This window comes from Tasmannia lanceolata, unplaced genomic scaffold, assembly GCF_043159265.1.
Source record: "Tasmannia lanceolata isolate RefF3 unplaced genomic scaffold, GAP_Taslan_0.1 ptg000015l, whole genome shotgun sequence".
Taxonomy (NCBI): domain Eukaryota; kingdom Viridiplantae; phylum Streptophyta; class Magnoliopsida; order Canellales; family Winteraceae; genus Tasmannia; species Tasmannia lanceolata.
This window is the reverse complement of record NW_027518692.1, coordinates 36,174,792-36,195,794: the sequence shown is the minus strand read 5'-3', so window position 1 is coordinate 36,195,794 and position 21,003 is coordinate 36,174,792. Positions and strand designations below refer to the sequence as shown.

Below are 21,003 nucleotides of genomic sequence, written 5' to 3'. Positions count from 1 at the left end.
TGTGTGTGTGTGTGTGTGTGTGTGTGTGTGTGTGTGTATATATATATATATATATATATATATATATATGGGGCTGGAGGCAACAAACTTGGTATTCCAAATTAGATACCTTGGGTGTAATGCTTCAAGCAACCTCTTGCTTGACCTAATTCCTTTAACAATATCTTCTTACTAGTCGAACTTTATTAATAACATAAGATTAGAAAGCTTGTTATTTCAAAATTTAATCAGCAAGAAAAGCCTTCATGCAGTTTATAGAATCTCATCTAAGCTTCACTTCTTGCGTGTGCAACCAAAAATCCCTCGTCTCTCTCACCTTCCTCCTCGTTCTCTAGGCTACCATCTAGAGGTCTAGCTTTGAACTCAGACACCCATCAGTATTCGGCATAAGATCGCAGCGCACGAGGTTAAGGTCATGGGCTCAAACTCAGCATACCCACCAAAAGACAATAGGACCGAAACTCATGGCATGTTCCATAAATCAAAAAATATAGAAAATCTACAGTTCATATACAACAGGTAAGGAGGAGCTGATAACTGAAAACAGCAATTTGGTGTAGTAAAAGAACCAGATATAAAAGGAGAGAGACAGACGATCCTTGTAGCAGGTGTTGAACCTCAAAACTTATGACTGCCAAGGTGCAATACCAACTTAGATAAGGGGTTCAGATCTTCCCATTTGCATATAGAGCGGCACTGACCATTATGCCAGAATCCTCTCCGTCATCAGCTTCAACCATTCTCATATCGACAACATGTGACTGTAAAGAGCAAGATGAGTAAATTGATGACGTGACAAGCATAAACACATTTGTACGATCCCTTTATGAATCCATGCATATGAATTCATGCATGAATGAATAGTTAGAATGCAAATGTGGCATTGTTTTCATACCCAAGAACTATACAGACGATCACTATGATCCATCATTGTTTCAAAACGCGGATGCTGGTCAAAACAAGACCAAAGCAAAACCTATTCAACTCGGTGCAGAGCAATCAAGTACTTGGTTGATGTGATTGAGTACTTGGTTGACGCAGACAACTCAGGAGAGTCGGAGGAGTTTTAATTGACTTTGTAGGGCAAATGTGGTCTAGCACAAGAATGCAGCCAAGTTAAAGGGAGTCGACTCAGGCGAGTGGACGACGACACGGGAGAGTTTTGAAACTATGTTCTGCTAGACCATCGATCTTGTAGAATATCATCTGAGTGATCCACATGGTCTTGGTCCCATCCCTAATGGGCATCCCATGTGTAGGATAAACGACTACAAAAATTATGGTTAACTTTTCTTGGTGTAACCATAAACGAGGCTCAATGGATCAAGGGATTAAGATCATCCGATCAAAGTGTTCTCATTGGCATCTGATTCAGATCAATGGATCCAATCATGCAAATGAGGAAGAAGTGGGGCCCAATAGTGTCTTTTAGTACATGTGAATGATCAGTCATGCACAGGTTTTCACTAAAACTAGCTAGGTTTTATCATGCGCACATGCACCAGCACACCCAATTACAGTACAACAATGGAGCCTCAAACATTGACAGCCAATATATGGCAAGCAAAATTTGCTAAGATCCTAGGGAGAAAAAAGGGAGCAAAAGTAACCTGGAGTTCCTGTTCGTAATTTTTGAGCCTTTCGGTGCAGTCTTTCACTTGCGAAAAACATCTCTGCACCTGCAAAATGAACAGAAAAATACAAACGCCCATTTCCATGAATTCATAGTTCTGAAATTAAAGTGCAACCACCCTTGAATTCTCTGACAACATATTTAACTTTGGAAACCTGTGATTACCTTCGTTAACTGTGTATTTCGTTGAGAAGATATCTTCTTTGCAGTAGCCAAGGCATCCTCCAACTTCTGCACTCATTATCAAACCATTCCAACCAGTACAATGAAGGGAATTAGGTGGGTCACTGAGCTTAGTCCAGTCAAATTTTGGCTAACCAAATGGAGGCATCAAATGCAGTTCAAAAGACAAAATTGAAACATAAGTTGTTATTGGAATCATAGAAAAGCTACCTGATACTTCTTTTGTAAATCTGAAATAAACTGTTGTTTTTCCTCAAACTTCTCTTTAATCTGATCAATCTGATGATGCAATGGATATTCATTTTTTTGTTACTGAAATTTTTTTAAAAAATCCACATGCTTATTCAACTGGATAGTCTAAGTAAAACACACCTCATTTTGTAGCTCCTCATGTCTTTGAACGGATATCTCTAATTGTTCCCTTACCTGATCAGCATGAAAGTATCAAATTGAAATGAGAACGACCACCAATCAATCAAACAAAATGAATATGTTCTATGTACTAAACTTCAGAGTCAGCCTACCATTGCAGATGCTACCTGATCAAGATATTCATTGCTGGAATTTGATGAGAGCTCCCTACTTCGACGATCGATGACATGAAAGCTGCTTTGGAAATACCCCACAGCAAAATCAAGCAATGCTCTTCAACGTAGAGATAACTAATTTCCGTTTACATTACTCTAAGAAAACTCTACAAATTTAGTGAGTATTTAACTACCATTCAAAATAAATGTAGAATCTTTGCAACATGATACCCTTATAGCACACCACTCGCCATTCAAATTAAGACAGTTTCTTTAAAAAAGACGTGTCAATTCCCTGCCACAATCGAATAGGGGGTTGAAATCAAAAGCATCTCTCTTTTTTCTCAACAAAAGGATTTATTCAATTGTACCGAACCTTAACCAAGGACAATCATTGGATTTCAACGTTATTTTCATCAACAGCAGAGGTCTAGAGGTAGAGAAAACCACTTTATTGCCCTCCAACAACTGATTTATACGATGTAGATCATCTTACTTTCCATATCTCTTTCCATGTTTGTACGTAAAAAACAATGAGTTCGGGTTCAGTCAATGGCAGAAGTGGCTCCACTGCTGAGCAATCGGATGATCCAACATGGGCTAACAGCAAAGTTGTGTTCAGTTCTCGGAATAAATCACATTGGTTAGATAATTAGGAACCCATATCTAGTGCATCTAGAGGAAGTTGACAATGATGCAATATAATGTAGAAAGTTCCATCAGATGAAAGTGAATGACTTTGGGATATTTTAAGGGCAAAAAAACAGATGGAACTCTTTTTGAGATGGGAATCCACACCGCAGTCCGCAGACCTACTCAAATGGAGGACAAAGAACTTGCAACAATTAGCCCTAAAGTAAACTAGATCTAGTTCTGCGAGAAATAAGGAGAGGAGAAAGTAGCAAAAAGAAAAGAGGGCGTCAAAAGATTTTTTGCTTCATAGATGACCCCTAGATGTCAGCCACTCAAATAAATCAGGGGTAATCTAGCGGTTGAGTGGTTTTGATGTTTTTTTCTTCTAACAAGCACGTTTTATAAAAGAGCACAAATACAACACGACCTCGAACCAGAAGTAAAAGCCATAGAAACAACAAAATATAAACAAAAAGGCCCTAGCACCACAACTCGGGCATCACATCCCCCAGTTTTAGGTGTACAATCAACCCCATAATTAGCTAACTTATCAGCTCTGAATTTTCTGGAGAAAAAGCAAACTTTGACCAAAATTTCTAGAACCAATGGTGGATGCAGTAGCTGCAATTGGGCCAAGATAAACAATGGTTTTTGAGAAACAATGTACCTGGACACAAATGATTATTGTGAAGATACTAAACGATCATGGACATGTCGGAATGCTCGACTATGACCGATTGGTGGTCGGACACAAAGTGGTAATTCATTATAAAAAAATTGTTTACTGCCCGAAACATGACATGTTTATTGAAGTATATGGATGCATTAGGCGTTGTGATGAATGACGATCCATTGCGTGATACTTTTGATGAAGTTGTTCATCACTGTTTATGTGCTCTCTCTCTCTCTCTCTCTCTCTCTCTCTCTCTCTCTCTCTCTCTCTCTCTCTCGATGATATTCCATTAATCCGAAAATCATGAGATACATCCATGGGACGAGGTCCCCCAATACACAGTAAGTGCCCCAAAAACGGATTTACAAAACATTAGGAATAAATTTCCGCCTACAGAGGCTGAAAAACACACTGATCAGCCACCCCGACTGAAGATGTAATGAGCAACTCCTCCCGTAGCACACCTCCTTTAGCAAGTTGATCCGCCATTTCATTCACCGATCTTCTACGATGTTCGATTTTAGGCAGCACAAGACGAACTACGTCTCTGATCTCCGCTATATAACATTGCAATTTCCATGGTCGCTTCGATTTCACTGATGCCCATGCTATAGCATTACTAGAATCACCCTCTATTATCAAGTTTCCTGAACTGTGTTCATAAAACCAGCGGAGGGCCAAATAGGAGTGCCCTCAATTTAGCCTCATTTGCATCACAGATCCCTAAAGGTTCGGAATATGATATCATCTGATAACCATTTGTGTCCTGGATGACACCGCCCATCCCTGCCTTACCCTGATTACCGACTGAACTACCTTCAAAAGTCAATTTCATCCACGCCATAGGTGAAGTCATCCATTTTGGTAAAGCCTTGTTAGATACCTTCTTTTCCCAAATTACAGCACGCCAATTCCTTAGGATTTCCCCCAGCCCATAATGTATTCCTTTTTTCTCCTTCACCCTTGAGATTAATTCCACTTTAGTATTGATGATGATTCTTTCCACAGGTTTCGATTTTCCTTCAAAAATTCTGGAGTTCCTTTCCTTCCATATGTTCCAGACAATCGCATAAGGTAGTAGTTTCCACATCATTTGCCCTGTGTCCCCAAATATACCTCCGGTCCAGTTGATTATTAGTTTATTACCCTCCTAGTACTCTTTTGGAATACCCATGTCATACCAAAAGATTTTAAAGCGGTAGACCACAGTCGACGGGCGAAGGGGCAATGTAGCAATAAATGATTCAATTTTTCCTCCAATTTATCACGATGTTCTCTTATGCTAATGCATGCATTAACTATGCTAAATATCTTGAAGATATTAAACAAAGCCAAATAGTATAATTAATGCACTGAGGTTATATACTGTAAAATTACTTCACATCAAATATGCATGTTAATTGATGTGAAGTAACATTAACATGCATATTTGATGTGAAGTAATATAACCTAGCAATTCAACATTAACATGCATATTTGCTAGGTTATATTACTTTCAACTATTATAAATAATGCATGCATCTTTGTATCTCAACTTCTATACACTGTTTCCCAAGCCAAATATGCATTGTAATGTTGAAGTAATATAACCTAGCACAGCTCAACTTTCCTAATGGATTCTTAATTATAGATGCACCAATCACCTCATGGAATAAGAATTCTTGAAATTTTATCAATGGAAAGGGGTAGTAATTAAATCCATTTCACTTACCAAGTTCGGATGCGATGAAAAAAAATGTTTGGGAAATTTCCAGAAAAAGATTAGTGTTTTCTGATTAAAAATGTGTGTGTGTTAAATGGATGTGTACATTTTTCACAATAATGCAACACTAGTAAAATGAAAGGCAGAATAGTTAAGTACATTCACGTGAAGGTAAAAGCCATGGGTTCAATGCCGACTATGTTATATTAAAGGGCTTATATCACAAAATATTTGAACTAATTAAGGTTTTCATTCTGGGTATTCAAATTGATCGGGATTTCTTTGTTAAATCCTTGATTTCTTGGAAAAATTTTATGAACTGTCGGCAATTTTTTCGAATTTTAGCCAAATTAGGTAACTACAGAGCCAAGATAACATATCACACCAAATAAGCCTTGAGCATCACACCCTTGAACAAACAAGAATTTGTATTCCACTGGAAATGATTCAGCATTTTTACAAGTTTTCCCCTTATTTAGTGACCGTTGAATGACTGTTTTAAGGGCATATGATGCTAGCACTGCTTTGCTACGATACCAGCATTGCTTTCAATGTCTTCAGTTCTACATATTGCAACCATGTTTGACGCGGTAAATGCGTGACACGGGATGGATAAGAAAAGGCGCCATATATTGTAACTCTGATACCAATTGATGTAGGACAGCCAAGAGAAATAAGTATCTACAGGGCTGAGGTAAACTTAGAAATAGGTTTACCTCAGGTAAGGGTTGAATAAATAGGTTTAGGAAAACTTAGAAATAAAGGAATAGAGAAATAGACTATTGTGATAGATCTGAAATCCCTGATAAACTATAACAGAACTGAGGTAAAGGTAAAAGCTGGATTAGATGTAGCAACTGGTAGGTTTAGAAGATAGGGAAGAGGTTCAAGTTGCAAGCAGGTGATATGGGAACTAATGATTGTTGCAAGTTTAAATAAAAGTGGACTGCTACGGGTATAAAAATAGATTATGACATATGTCAAGAACTTTTGAAAGGTGTCAAGGCTGTTGACCAGTGCCAAGAAAGGTTGGGGGTGATTTCTAGGATTTTATAAAAGTCAATGGAAGTGGCTTTATAAAGGTTATAGTTTATAGGTAAAATATCTAGTCGGTTTTAGAGGGGTGTATGGGACTGGTAGGTGGGTTTATAGGTGGAGCAGTACAAAGGGATGGACTGTACAAGAAATAGTAAATGTTATTGGCCAAACTCAGTGTAATATGCATTTACAAAAAATAAGAATTGGTTACTTGAAACTTGTCGCTTCAGCATAAAATCAATCTGCGGTCATGTTTGAAGCAGTATATGGGGCGAGCCTTGGCGCAATGGTAAGGTTGCTCCATTGTGACATGGTGGTCACCGGTTCGAGTCACGGAAACAACCACTCTGCAAAGCAAGCGTAAGGCTGCGTACACCTAGCCCTCCCTAGACCCCACAATGGTGGGAGCCTCGTGCACTGGGCCACCCTTTTTTTTGAAGCACTATATGGGTGTCGTGGTGGGGGGGTTGCTGCCAACCTCAGTGAGATCATAACCAATGTTACAGCCTTCACAGAAAGATACAACTTCAATGATCAAGTATGAAACTCTCTAAGGTGTCTGAAATGCAAATCTATAAAGACAAGCAAATACAAATTTTTATATAACAAGCAATGATGAATCAAAAAATGTTGCATTAACAGTTGTGTGAATAAAGGAAAAGGCAAGTAAAAATGAATAAAATCTAGAGCTTACCGCAGCTGATTCTTTGACAATTGCTCTTTATCCTTATCTCAGCTTCTATCATCTTTAGTTTTATCGGTCTCTCTACCTCGGCTCCAGTTGCGATCCCTGTCCCTATCTCGGTCATGATTCTTGTTATGTTCTTGATCCTGGTCATCCCGATCTTCGTCCATGATACGGTCTCTTGTACTGTCATGATCGCGCCCATGCTCATATTCTCTTTCTCGTTCCCGATCACGCTCGCTAGATCGATCACTGTAACAGTCTCGATGGCGATCTCTAGTATGATCACGATCCCTTCCTCTATCTCTGTCCCTATCCCAGCTAATGTCCCTCTCCATATCCCGATGGAAAGTTTCACGATTAGAAGTAAGCCTTCCACCTCTGGTCCGCACTTCATTTTCTCTTACAATTCTCCCACCAATGGTCTAATTTAAAGTCGCAATGTCAATGGGACTAAAATGTAGGAAGAAAATCCAAATCTGCTTTGGTATGTAAACTATGAATATTCCCCTAACTCAAAGAGTGTGAAGAAGTACATACCCTTCCATTCATATCATTGATAGCATCAATTGCAGATCTGGGATTGGTAAAAGTAACAAATCCATAGCATTTTCCCCCAACTCCACAATCATTAATTATCTGCATGTAGAAAGGATTCAGCGATCAGCAGAAGCATAATTCCACATGCAAAGTAAACCCAAGGAATTTTTCCAATACTACATCGTCCATGTCTATATGTAGTTCACCAAGCATTCATGCAAATAGGTGTTTTAGAAACGACATATGAATGAACTTTCATATGCATATATGCCAGCATGCTATACTGAAAGTATCCTTTGATAGTTAATTTTTAGAAATAAAATAGTTAAAAATGCTCTGGAAATTGAATCTGATAGATCAAATCAATAAATATGATTTTAGACAGTAAGATCTTTTATGTAGAAAATGATTGGGAAAAGAAGAGGACAGTGCTAGGCCCTTCCTTTAGAAAGAGTAACAAAGTTCTGCAGAACCCTTCTCTTTATAGTACAATAAAAACAAAGGTAGCAACGTTCATTGGAAGTATTGACATACCTCGACCCAAACACCTCTCCCCGTATAGACCTTTTTTATGGGTAAGCTGGGATCAAACCTATGACCTCAAGGTTGAGTACAAAGCCTCAACCATTGAGCTACAGGCCCAGCCCCTCCTATATAGACCTTGATGTGGCATTTCTATCATATTATGAGGATAATTATGCCTACTTTGTTCACCAAGACTTATTTATTACTTGGTGAATTCGCTTTGATTATCATGATTTTGATTGCCTCATATTCATGCAGAATGAATCAATAATAAGAATGTAATTATTAAAGATGCAAAAAATAATCCCCTAACCCAGTCGAAAACTATCAAAACATATTCTAGGAGTGGAAAAATGAGAGAGAAGCAGGAAAGGGACCCAAGGGAAGCCATACAGCAGCATGACATCAGCTGATGTCAGCAAGAGGGTCCCAGATGATCAGAATGGACTGAAAAGCTCCAGATCCTGTTGATTTTTAGCCGTTGAAAATTATGAGTGATTTTCCAGAATTTTCTGAAGAATTCCTGTTGAAGTTGGATAGTAAGACCTGAATCAGTTGGCCCTCGGAAAAGGTTGACCCTCCTTGGAGGTTTCTCTCCTTCTTTGATGAGATCTCAGACTTAACCTTCGGATCTTCTATAGCTTTTAATCATGTAAGGAGATTTGCTAATGGTGAAGCAGATGCTCTAGGTAGATCGGGTGTGCCTAGGTTGGGTCTGGAATGGTTCGACTATTTTCCGCCTTGAGTCATTTTATTTTGTTATTTATCTTTTAATGTAATCATTGAGAACCATCTCGGCTTCTCTTCCTTCAATATATAAATTACCATTTCAAAAAAAAAAAAGGCCTGCAGACAAAGAAATTGGGACTTTTGTGGGCACGTTCGCTTTTTCCCAATATCTTAGCCACTAGGCTGCAAGGGATCTTGGTGAGGTAATTTCACCAAACCAAGGGGCTTTTGTGGAAGGTCGAAAATTTCTTGATTGTGTGCGAATTGCAAATGAATAATTAGAATCAAGGAAAAGGGGAAGGAGGGGACATTTGCACGGAGGATATGGAAAAGGCTTATGACAGCATAGAATTGAGGTTTTGTAAACTGCATTTTGAAAAATTGGGTTTTTGTGACTAGTGGAAAAGTGGATTGCGGGCTGTATTGCATCCCATCATTTTTCCATTTTAATCAACAGCAAAGTCATCAGCTTCTTCAAGAGTACCAGAGGGCTGAGAGTCTGAGACAAGGTGATCCACTCTCCGTTTTTCTCTTCACATTGGTGGTGGGGGGGTTGGGGGAGAGGGGGGTGTTAGTAGAATGGTTACAACAGCTAATGAGTTGGGTCTCATTTTGGGCTTCTCTGTGTGAAGAAATGGGGTGGAAATCCCCCGTCTCCAATTCATGGACGACATCATCGTCTTTTGTGATGAATCGGTTGAGCAATTGAGGAATCTACTGTGTACTCTGTGGATTTCATTTCGTTTTGTTTCGACTGAAGCGAATGGAACGTTCCGTAGTGGTAGCAGAACAGGTACGTAAACCAAGAACGAAATGTACGGGTCAAAAATCCATTCTATACTAGTCCATTTTCTTCTGTTTTGTCCATTTCAGTCCGTTTCGGATGTAATAAATGGTTAGCATTTGGTATAATAAATGGTTAGCTTCACTTATATTTTACACTAAATTTGATATTAATTAGGTACATTAAGAGTCAATATAATGCCTAAGGTAGAAGTTTTTAAGTATTAAATGTGTTTTCTATTAAATTTGGTTGATACAGGGATTTCTTATATTTTCTAACTTTTTTTTTTTTAATTTTTTTTAATTTTAAATATTGAAAAAATTCTCCGGTCATAGTATATTTCTGAAACAATATACCAAAATGGACGAAACACTGAAACGTCACATCTCACAGACCAAAACAAAATGCTGAACGGAACGAAACGAAACTAACAAGTACAATGGCATGAGAAATTTAATAGGGTGATAATTTGTATACATGTCAATGACATGTTGATCTTTACAATTTAGAAATTATAAATGATGCCAAGAGATTTTGACAGAGAACTTTGACATGTAAGACTTGGGTAAAGCTGATGTAATTGAGTAATTCTAGGGATTAAAACTCAAATATCAAGAAGAGTTTGTTTTAATGCACAACAAGAAGTTGAAAACATGGAAAATTTAATCATTGTGAATGTAATTCGATGAAACACACTATGATTCTAGCTAGATTGTGTAAAAAATAAGGAGGTGGCAGGGGTTATCTCAACTGGAATATTCAGTAATAGGAAATTTAATGTACTTACGAAGTGTACTAGACCAGGCGTAACCTACATTGTAGGTGTCAGGCATAGCCTAGACGACATTGTAGGCATGGTTTTAAATTTCGGCCGAAATCCGAAATTTTAGACCGAAATCACCGAAACCGAAATTTGGTGAAATCCGGAATTCCGGACTTTACCAAATTTCGTTCCTAAATTTTTCGAGAAAATGTAATTTAAAAAAAAAGAAAGAAAAAGAAATGTTACCAAATTTCGGTCCGAATTTTTGAAATGAATTAAATATTCTTTTTAAATTTTTACCAAATTTCGGATTTCGTTGGTGTCCGAAATAGGCACCGAAACTGAAATTTAAAACCTTGATTGTAGGTATGCTAAGTATCAAAACTAGTAGCCAAGGATATGATCATTGGAGTGATTTAGTTAGGGCATTAGGGTATGTACGATTTACCAATAAAGGAAAACCAACCTAAAGAACTAGAGATCCCAAGTTCAATGATTTGATTGATATAGTAAGGCACTACTTCCCTTACAACGAGACTTCCATCTTTAAGCCCTCTCTAGATGTAGATAGCGTTGACTGCAACATAAGGGATTAAGTTTTTCACTCTTAAATCAGTCTATATCTTGTTATCAACAATTGAGTTTAGATCCAAGGCACCCTTGATAGACGCACCTATATGAATATGGACGTAGGGCCACTTCTTATGAAAATGCGGGCTCATTCTCTAGAGTGCTCATAAAAACCATGATAAAGCAAATGGCCAAAACACACCTATGAGAGTATGAATGTATGCAAAATTCTTATGAGTGTAATATGTTGAGTTGGTTTGTTACTCAAAGTTCTTAGTTTAACGTTGAGTTCAACAAGTACTTCTATAAACATGGCACATCTACACCTAGTAAAAGGTTAAATTCCAAAAGACACCTTTGTTGGTAGCCCATTGCTTCTTTTTTTTTGCTTCTTTGTGTTTGACCTTCAAAGTTAAGTCCCACAACAGAAAATGGAGACAAAACTTTGTGACATTTATAAGGGGTTGGTTTTCTAAGGTTAGGGATCCAAGGAAGAGAAGCTTGGTCATCAGGCAATTCTTCACAACGCGCGCACCAAGCCAAGCCAAGCCAAGCCAAGTTAGGATGGGCCAGACCTTGTCAATCAAATTGGGACATGGCTTGGCATGTGTGTTAATCACATCCCACTAAAGCCATAGCTTCCAATCTCCCATACATCATCATCATCGAGTCGAAGACCTTTTACTTTGGTTGTGTTCGCGTTCTTGTCTGAGTCAGCATTTTTCCCTACAAAGTCAATCAAAACTCCTTTGACTCTTCTGAGTTATGATCGCATCAACAGAGTACTCGATCATTTCTCCCAAAGATGCCTTAAAATCTACTATCTTTTTACTTTACAATTTCTTATTTTCCTCCTATATTCTTTCATACATTTCGTTTTCTTTTCTGTTATATTAAAACTTTCTATGGTTCCAACAGGCCAGCCATCTCCATGGGTAGGCCAATTGCCTTACGATATCCACCAAAACAGATTTTCTTCCTTGCAAATTTCAAAATAAATAAAACTACCATCTATTAACATCGAAAGATTGCCAGAATGTGATAATGGCCGTAAATGGGCCCTATTCCTCCAAGATGGGTAAGTTTGAATTTTTGACAAAAATGTAGAAATAAAAATCTTTAAGATAAGTTGAGTTCAAAGAAGTGGTTAGAACTTACAAGGGCTGCATGATAATAGTCCGTCCGATGTTATGCAGCTTGTTTAATTTAGAGTGTCAAAGTAACAAAAGGCGGCATAATAATAGAAATTTGATAGATAAGAAAAAAAAAATCTTAGAATAGGGAGAAAAAACCTAACGATAGAAGAACAAAAATCCTAAAAAGGGCAAAGCAAAGAGGGGCGACCTTGACGGCAACTACCGCGCCATAGAAATCGAAGACACTGCGAATGCTTACTTCGCTGGAATCATAGGGTATCCCTCCAACGTAGATGGAATTATCATCGTCGATCGTCATTTTCTGACTCTATCAACGGAGAATCTAATCTAATCTAATCTAACTACTATATATAAAAGCAAAATCGTGGGTTAAGTTCTTCCACCCTTTGCCGTTATTTTCACTTGTGTCTCACTGCCATAATTCTAATTGTATCCCACATGTAAGGGCATTTGTATCATTTACCGTTATTTCCGCTTGTGCCCCACCTTTTTTATCCACACGTCAACATTACTCTTTTACCATTAACCCCTTTGCTGATATCTAACATTTGTCTCTATGAGAAATTACTTGAGGGTAAATTCGTAATCTACATACGAAAAGTACAGACAGGGTACTTGTCTATGACAATTACGGCAAAAAACTACCAAGAAGAGGTAAAAACATATGACAATAACAAAAGAACTACTTTATATTACTCATGCAGGACACTTGCAAAATATTGATGGATTCCGGGCACCTGAAGAGGAACAACAATTATGGAAACCCCTATCGATTGGAGGGCTAGGATCAGCCTATATCGATTGGAGGGCTAGGATCAGCCTATGGAAATGGTTTTACGGGCACAACCGATTGATGTTGTGTTCCATCACATGGACGGTTTAGATCAACCTATAACCAAGGTTTAAAATTTCGGTTTCGGTAACCGTTTCGGACCCCACCGAAAACCGATCGGTCCGAAATTTGGTAATTTGGTTCGAAATTCCGAACCGAATTTTCGACCGAAATTTTGTAACACTCTTTTTTTAATAAATAATGGCATTTAATCGAAATTTCGAACTGAAATTACCGAAATTTCTGTCTGAAATTTGGTAAACGGTGAAAAATGAAATTTCGGTTTCAGTCCCAACTGAAATTTTGGATTTCGGTCGAAATTTAAAACCATGCATATAACCCTCTATAGATCGAAGGGTTCGGATCAACCTATGAAAATTATTTTTGGGGCACAACCTATGTAGGAAGTGGCCCATCCAAAAGAAATTTTTTTCTTCTTATCTGGGATTTACACGTCAGCATTACTCTTTTACTATTAACCCCTTTGCTAATATCTAACATCTATCTCTATGAAAAATTATTTCAGGGTAAAATCGTAATCTACATACGAAATCTATCGACACAGGGTACGGGCCATACCGTACATTTTAATAGAGTGAGGAATGCGGTCATCAAAATACGGTGAGTAGTGCCATTATCAAATATGGTAGTCAGGACATTAGCACTATATATAATTTCAAACCATCATTGTTGCTTGGATGTTCCAATGTAGGTCGGGTTCAACCCGAATTTGGGTTGGGTCGGGTTAAACTTTTTTGCAAATCGGGTTGGGTTGGGTTGGGTTGGGAAAAATCAACCCCAATTGGAAATCGGGTTGGGTCGAGTTGGGCTGTCGGGCAACCCGACCCCACCCGAAACCTGAATTTGGGTTTCATCTGAAAAAGTTCTGTATATTTGTGTTTTTCTTTTTCAACATTGAAATAGTCTCCACAGTCCACAATGGACGGTTTGGATAATCCTGTGGTGCGGGCCATACCGTACTTGAATAAAGTGAGGAGTGTGATCATCAAAATATAGTAGTGAGGATAATATTCCCCTTTGTTAATTGTTAGTCCCTATTTGGTTTGGATTTTGCGAACTGATTGTGAGTTAAAAACTAATTATTAGTGACTCACTATTAGTTCTCAAAATCCAAAACAACCCGGCTTGAGTTGAGATGGTCAACAATTGGTACCATATCAAATCGGGTCAGCCCGACCCAACCCAACCCGAATTAGGTCGGGTGTTGCACCCCTAACGACGACGAAAGAACTATTGTTCCTTGTTCACTATGTGCGGGTCAAATTATAGAAATGTTGATATTACGAATGCAAGACACCTGTTAAAATATTGACGAATTCTTCGCACCTTAAGAGGAACAACAATCATGGAAACCTCTATAGATTGGGGGGCTAGGATCAGCCTATGGAAATGATTTTACGGGAACAACCTATTGATGTTGTGTTCCATCACATGGACGGTTTAGATCAACCTATGATGTGGTATGTACAATTTTAAATGGATAATTTAATGATGCACGTGCATTTTTACTAGTAGTAGAAAAGGAAAAAGAAAGGAAGCAAAATTTAATAACAGCATGGAGAAATGGGACAAGGGCTCATGATACAATGTGGCGGCCCCAACAATGGCATGGTGGGTCCCACATTTGATTGATCTGAACCGTCCATTTGATAGGCCTTGATTTTAGATCTTCTATGCCAAAAAAAATAAAAATAAAAATCAGACCAATAATCTGATTTTAACCATTAATTATATACTAGTACTATGGACCCTATGGTCTCATGCTATTCCTGGGTGTAAAATGATGGGCCCACAACATTAAAACGCAAGGTGTAAAATGGTGGGGCCCACCCAAATGCACGGTTTGGGATAGAGATGGTGGACCCAACTTCATCAATAACATTAGGGATAAAATGGTGGGCTCGCCCTACGCATATGTTCGAGTAGAGACGGTGGGCCCCACCCACCAAAACTTAAAATGGCATGCCCCATCCTATATAAAACACAGGTGTAAAACCTGCTCCATCTCATCAATAACATGAGAAGTGATGGTAGGCCCCAGTTTGGGTGGAGATGGTGTGCCCATCAGATCAAGAGTGAAATGGATGTCCCCACCCTCGGTCTAAAGTTTAGCCCCACCTTAGCAAAACAAAACATGCGGTACAAAGAAAAGTTTTTCCGATAAAGAAAATTCTTGGAATTAAAGCAAACGACAATGGAAAGAAAAGTGCTTAGTATATATGATCGGGGAATTACTAGGGACCATTGCAGAAGGCATTTCGCGGACCAGCAGTTGCACCGGACAGCAGCCACGTAGGCTCACTTTCAACAGATATACTTTTCTTTGTCTTATTCATTTATTCCCCATCTGAGGTGGCTTCTCTCTCATGCCACAGTTGATCCGCAGAATACCTTCTATGATGGTCCCTAGCAAATCATACAGGTAGATACGTAGACGTTGATAGATAGATAATTTGGGCGATGATATTTTCACTCCCCTGCAGTACTCATGCGCCACCCTTATAACGTGAACAGTGGCAACTTTAACGCTTTTTGACGTCAATTCACGTTCCAAGGGGAGCGCGAACTTAGGGGGAGTGAAAATATCATTGGTGTTTTGGTTGTGGAAGATGAAACGTCAAAAAACTGCCTATGAGCAACGTGGTTCACATTCAAATCAACAACAAACAAAACACAGTGGGCCCACATTGTTTTTGGTATTGTTTGGATTCGGGTATGGGCCCACATTGTTTGGATGATCCAAAGCGTTCATTTGATGGGCCTTGACATAGATAGGTTGTGCCTAAAAAATCAGCTCATCAGATCATCCTAACCCTTCAATCCGTGGACGAACCGTCAACCGAGGGGGTCTACCTTACCCAAATTGAAACCACAGGGGGTCTAAGTGTATTTTTCCCAAAATTAAAAGCAACTTCCAGTTAGCAAGTTTTTTTTTGTACTTATTTGTAGGATCATACTTTTTGAATTTGCAAGATATTTCATGTGTTTGGTTGAAGAATAATAGAGTTTATGGGAATTCAACTTTGATTTCCATAAACTAAGGAGAGATTAATGTGAATTTAGTTTTTAAAATCTCAAACTTTCAGGGGCCGTTTGGATACGCGGATTTTAGAATTCAGGATTTCTTCAAAATTGTAGCTAAGAGACAAGAGAAGAAGTGGACCGGCTGTAGTTTTTGACCTCTCGCCCTTCTTTTCGTCAGCAAGAGAGTAGCAGATCCTCCCATATTTTCAAGTTTTAGAAATCTCAGGATGCATGAGAGATTTTTAGAACCTAAATTTCTCACTTAAAATCCAAGAAACGCCGTCAGGACAGCATACAGAAGCTTGACCATGAACCCTCTTTTACACTGTTTTCAAACTAAAAGCCTGGATTCTAAAATCCGCATATCCAAACGGGCCCTTAAAGAAGAGTAAAATCAACTAATCAATAGAAAGTAAGGAATTTGCTAGGGACGATAGCATAAGACATTTCGCGGGCCGGCGGTTGCATGAGAGAGCCGCCACCTCAGATGAATTAAATGAACATTACAAAATCCGTCGAAAAGTGAGCCTATGTGGCTGCTCTCTTATGCAACTACCGGCCCACAAAATGCCTTATGCAGTTTGCAATGGTCCCTAGCAAATCCCCCAAAGAATAATCAGAGGATTTATTGTACGATTATCACTTGTTATATGTTTATCCTTTAATTACTTACGACTTGTTAGAAAATAATCAAAGGATAATATTTTCTTAATTTTCTAAGTTATTGTTATTTATTTTTCATAATAAATTTTTATTGTATCGGGGTTAGACCTGTTTGGACCGAACCGAGACCCATTTCGTTTCGGGTCCAGCTTTTAAAATATTCTTTGGCAGACATGACTTGTGCCACGTGTCGTTCGATAAGCCCAACCATATAAAAAGAGTTGCGGAAAAGGAGCAAAATATCTCACTTCTCGCGCTTCCCGAATGGTCTGCCTCGTTGGAGCCAAAGACAAACAATAATTTTCAGGATTAGTATGGCTAAATTCGTAATTTAACATTAAAAAATAAAATCCCAAAGAAAAAATATATGAAAAGTTACTTTATTTTTGGTAAAATGACAAAAAATGGGCTTTATTATGATAATTACGTGTGAAAGGGGGAGATATGAAAATGATGAATTTAGACTGATAGTGACTGATTTGGGACTTTTAAGACCAAACTATCCCTGAGTTCAAAATCGTGGCTTTTACTTTTCACAAACGTTAACCTTGTTATTTTCACCCCTCTCTCTCTCTCTCTCTCTCTCTCTCTCTCTCGCCGGCCCTCTCTGGTGTGATCTCTCCGGCTCTCTCTCTCTCTGGCCTTTTTCTCTCTTTGCGGCCCTCTATCTCTCTCTCTCTCTCTCTCTCTCTCTCTCTCTCTCTCTGTCTCTCTCTCTCTCTCCGTAGCTTCTGATTCTGAGCGGACCTCCTCTCACAGGTTGGCACTCTCTCCCTCTCAGTTGTTTTTTGAGATTTTATGTTAGGGTTTTGAGAAAATCAATTTAGAAATCTATGGTTGGGAAAATCAGTACTCTCTCTCTTTCAGCTACGAAAATCGGCAACTAAACCCCTATTTTTTTAGAAATATATGGTTTAAAGCCCTAAAGTTTAGTTTAAACCCCTAATTCTTTTAGAAATCTATGGCTTAAAGCCATAAAGTTTGGTTCAAACCCCTAATTTTCTCCAAATTTTTCACAAATTATTGGTTTAAACCTCTAAGTTTGGTTTAAACCAAAGATTGCTAGCCAATTAGAGATAAAGTAATTGATTTAGAAATGAAACGAAGGAATATGAATCGCACCCAACAATTGTTCAATACTATAATTTACCGATGTATGGTATGAATACCGTCAAGCGTTCTTTTCTCTTTTCGAGCAACGGCCGTTAGACTCGGTGATGCAGGAAGCACGTGAACGGTACTAATATTCGGCCTCAAAGCCTCTGCAAATGAGGAAGGAATCGTTGTGACACCAACGTTCCGGTAACAGATTGGATCTTCATTAACTTCACTGAACTCAACTCCATATCTGCGCAAATGTAATTTAGCAAAAAGGAAAGGCAATTTCAGGAATGGATTGTAAACAGTCAGCTATTTTACCTATGACTGGTATGTCCATGACAACATCTTCCTCCGCCAGGAGAACTCTACAGCGATTTCCCAGCGCTGGTAGTGCGGTTCTACATTCCACTCTGGGACCCACTGCCTCTGTGTTCGCACTTAAATACGGCTGACCGACATTCGTAGGGTCCTTCGAATTGTTTGCTTTGAATGTGAACTCTTTAGTTACATATAGGCTCAAAGAGTAAATGATTGTACTATCAAAGAGCATTATTACCAGATCAAGGTCGTCATTATTTCGAATATCATATAAGACGATCTGAGATGGGTCTAAAATATATCGACACTTTATAAATAGAGAAATCTCACTTTGATTGGTCCCTATTTTGTTATGAATTAGATTGTCAAAATCTCTATATTTTGTTCTCCAACCCACAATAAGAGGCAACTTCTTCCCGTCGATGTATTCAAATGATACCGCATCCTTTAGAATGTCGTCGACGTGTAAGACAAAAGAAGACATTCGTTCCTCTCTCCTGCTAAGACAAAATTAAACAATGATTAGAAGTTGTTTAAAGCAATTTAAACGTGCTAAAAATGGAAAGAGAGGAGAATGGAAAGGGAACTAAATACCTTTCCATGGAAGGGAGGTTAGTATTGGTGCAATGCAATGGAATGGTGCTTTGGAGTGAAGCAATGAAATTGTGGTTTATGCCCCTACAAAGGAAGCAATAGAATTGTGGTTTAAACTATTGATTTTTTAACAATTACGGGCTTTCTCAACTGATTTCTCAAACTTCAGTGCTTTAAACAACTGATTTCTCACAAATTATTGGTTTAAACCATTATTTTTTCCAAACTTTTGGGATTTAAACCAATAATGTGTCACAAATTATAGGTTTAAATCATTGATTTCTCAAAAATTATCGGTTATCTCAACTGATTTCAGAAATATTATGTCTTTAAACATATAATTTCTCACAAATTATTGGTTTAAACCATTGACCTTTCAAAGTTTAAGGGTTTTCTCAATTGATTTCCTAAATACTAGGGATTTGAACCAATGATTTCTTAACAATTATTGGTTTAAAGCACTGATTTTTAAAACTTTATGGGTTTAAACCAATAATTTCTGAGAAACTATTGGTTTAAACCATTGATCTTTGAAAAATTACAACTGATTTTCGATATATCAAGGGTTTTAAACAATGATTTCTCACAAATATCAGTTTAAACCATTATTTTTCAAAACTTAGGGGTTTAAACCAATAATGTTTGAGACATTATTGATTTAAACCATTAATCTTTGAAAAATTAGGAGTTTTCTCAACTGATTTTTAAAATATTATGGGTTTAAACTAATGATATCTCACAAATTATTGGTTTAAACCATTGATTTTTTAAACTTTAGGGGTTTAAACCAACAATGTGTGAGAAATTATTTGTATAAACCATTGATCTTTAAAAGATTAGGGGATTTCTTCACTGATTTGTTATATATTACGGGTTTAACCCAATGAATTCTAAAAATTATTGCTTCAAACCAAATATTTCTCAAACTTTAGGGGTTTAAACAAATAATGGGTTAGAAACTATAGGTTTTAAACTATTGATTTTTTAAAAGTTAGGGATTTTCTCAAGTAGTTTCAAAAATATTATGGGTTTAAACTAATGATTTCTCATAATTTAGGGGTTTCAACCAATAATGTATGTGAACTTATAAGTTTAAACCATTGATTTGTGAAAATTTAGGTCTTTATCAACTGATTTACAAAATACTAGGGGTTTAAACCAGATATTTCTCCCGAAGTATTGGTTTAAACCATTAATAGTTTCAAAACTTAGTGGTTTAAACCAATAATTTATGACAAATTGTAGGTTTAAACCATTGATATTTCAGAAATTAGGGAATTTCCGACTGATTTTCTAAAAATTTATGGTTTAAACCAATGATTTGTCACAGATTATTGGTTTAAACCATTGATTTTCCAAAATTTAGGGGTTTAAACCAATAATGTCTGAGAAATTATTGGTTTAAACCATATATATTTTCAATAATGTGTTCCAAATTTTTGGTTTAAACCATTGTTTACGGGAACAATAACTGAAGGAGAACAATAACTGAAAAAAATTAGGGATTTTCTAGACTTTATGGGAACAATAACTGAAAAAACTGAAGGAGAAATTGACAGTAAGAGGGGTACCAGCCTGAGAAGTGCGCCGCCGTGTAGGGAGCGCCCTCTTTTGTGCCGGTGACGGGGAGAGAGGGCCGTCAAGAGAGGTAGAGAGAGTGCCGGAGAGAGAGAGAGAGGCGGGAGAGAAAACGCCATAGAGAGAGAAAGAGAGGGGGAGAGAAAACGCCGTAGAGAGGGAAAGAGAGGCGGGAGAGAGAACGCCGGAGAGATAGAGAGAGGGAGAGAGAGAAGAGGGTGAAAAGTGGTTTGGGGCTCTCAAAATAGTACATCTGAAGGTAATCATCACCTACAATTTAATTTGATAGGGGAAGAGACAGAGGGAGAGGGGAGAGAAAAATGTACACTAAGGGCATTCTCGTCCAAAAAACTCTGCATTGGTCATTTACCACTTCCCCCCTCCCCCTTTGATAGGTTATTGTCATATAAGAGAATTTATATGATGGGTGGCCATGAAAACACGTGAAGTCTAGAAAAAAGTAGGTACGGCCCACATTTTTTGATGATCCAAGCCGTTCATCTGTTTGGGCACAACGTAAATAGGTTCTGCCCAAAAATTCAGTTCCATTGGATGATTCTAACCTCCAATCTGTAGAAGATTCCATAAATGATTTTTAGAAATCTCCATATTCAGATCAGTTCAGATCGGAGGGTTAGGATCATCTTATGGAACTGATTTTTGGGACACAACCTATTTACGCTGTGCCCAAACAGATGAACGGTTTGGATCGTCAAAAAAAGTGGGCCGT

At 38.0% G+C, this 21,003-nt stretch overlaps 1 protein-coding gene across 1 annotated transcript; it reads right to left on the bottom strand.

Annotated features, from left to right (window-relative positions):
* Nucleotides 1-665: 665 nt before the first annotated feature.
* On the bottom strand, nucleotides 666-12,440 carry LOC143891972 (uncharacterized). Its single transcript, XM_077396457.1, has 10 exons — nucleotides 12,330-12,440; nucleotides 7,615-7,713; nucleotides 7,160-7,499; nucleotides 4,062-4,296; nucleotides 2,356-2,422; nucleotides 2,189-2,242; nucleotides 2,027-2,095; nucleotides 1,799-1,864; nucleotides 1,611-1,679; nucleotides 666-761 (listed from the first exon to the last, which is right to left on the bottom strand). Exons 1-10 carry the CDS (start codon nucleotides 12,438-12,440, stop codon nucleotides 666-668), a joined length of 1,206 nt encoding a protein of 401 aa, XP_077252572.1.
* Between the last annotated feature and the right edge of the window lie 8,563 nt (nucleotides 12,441-21,003).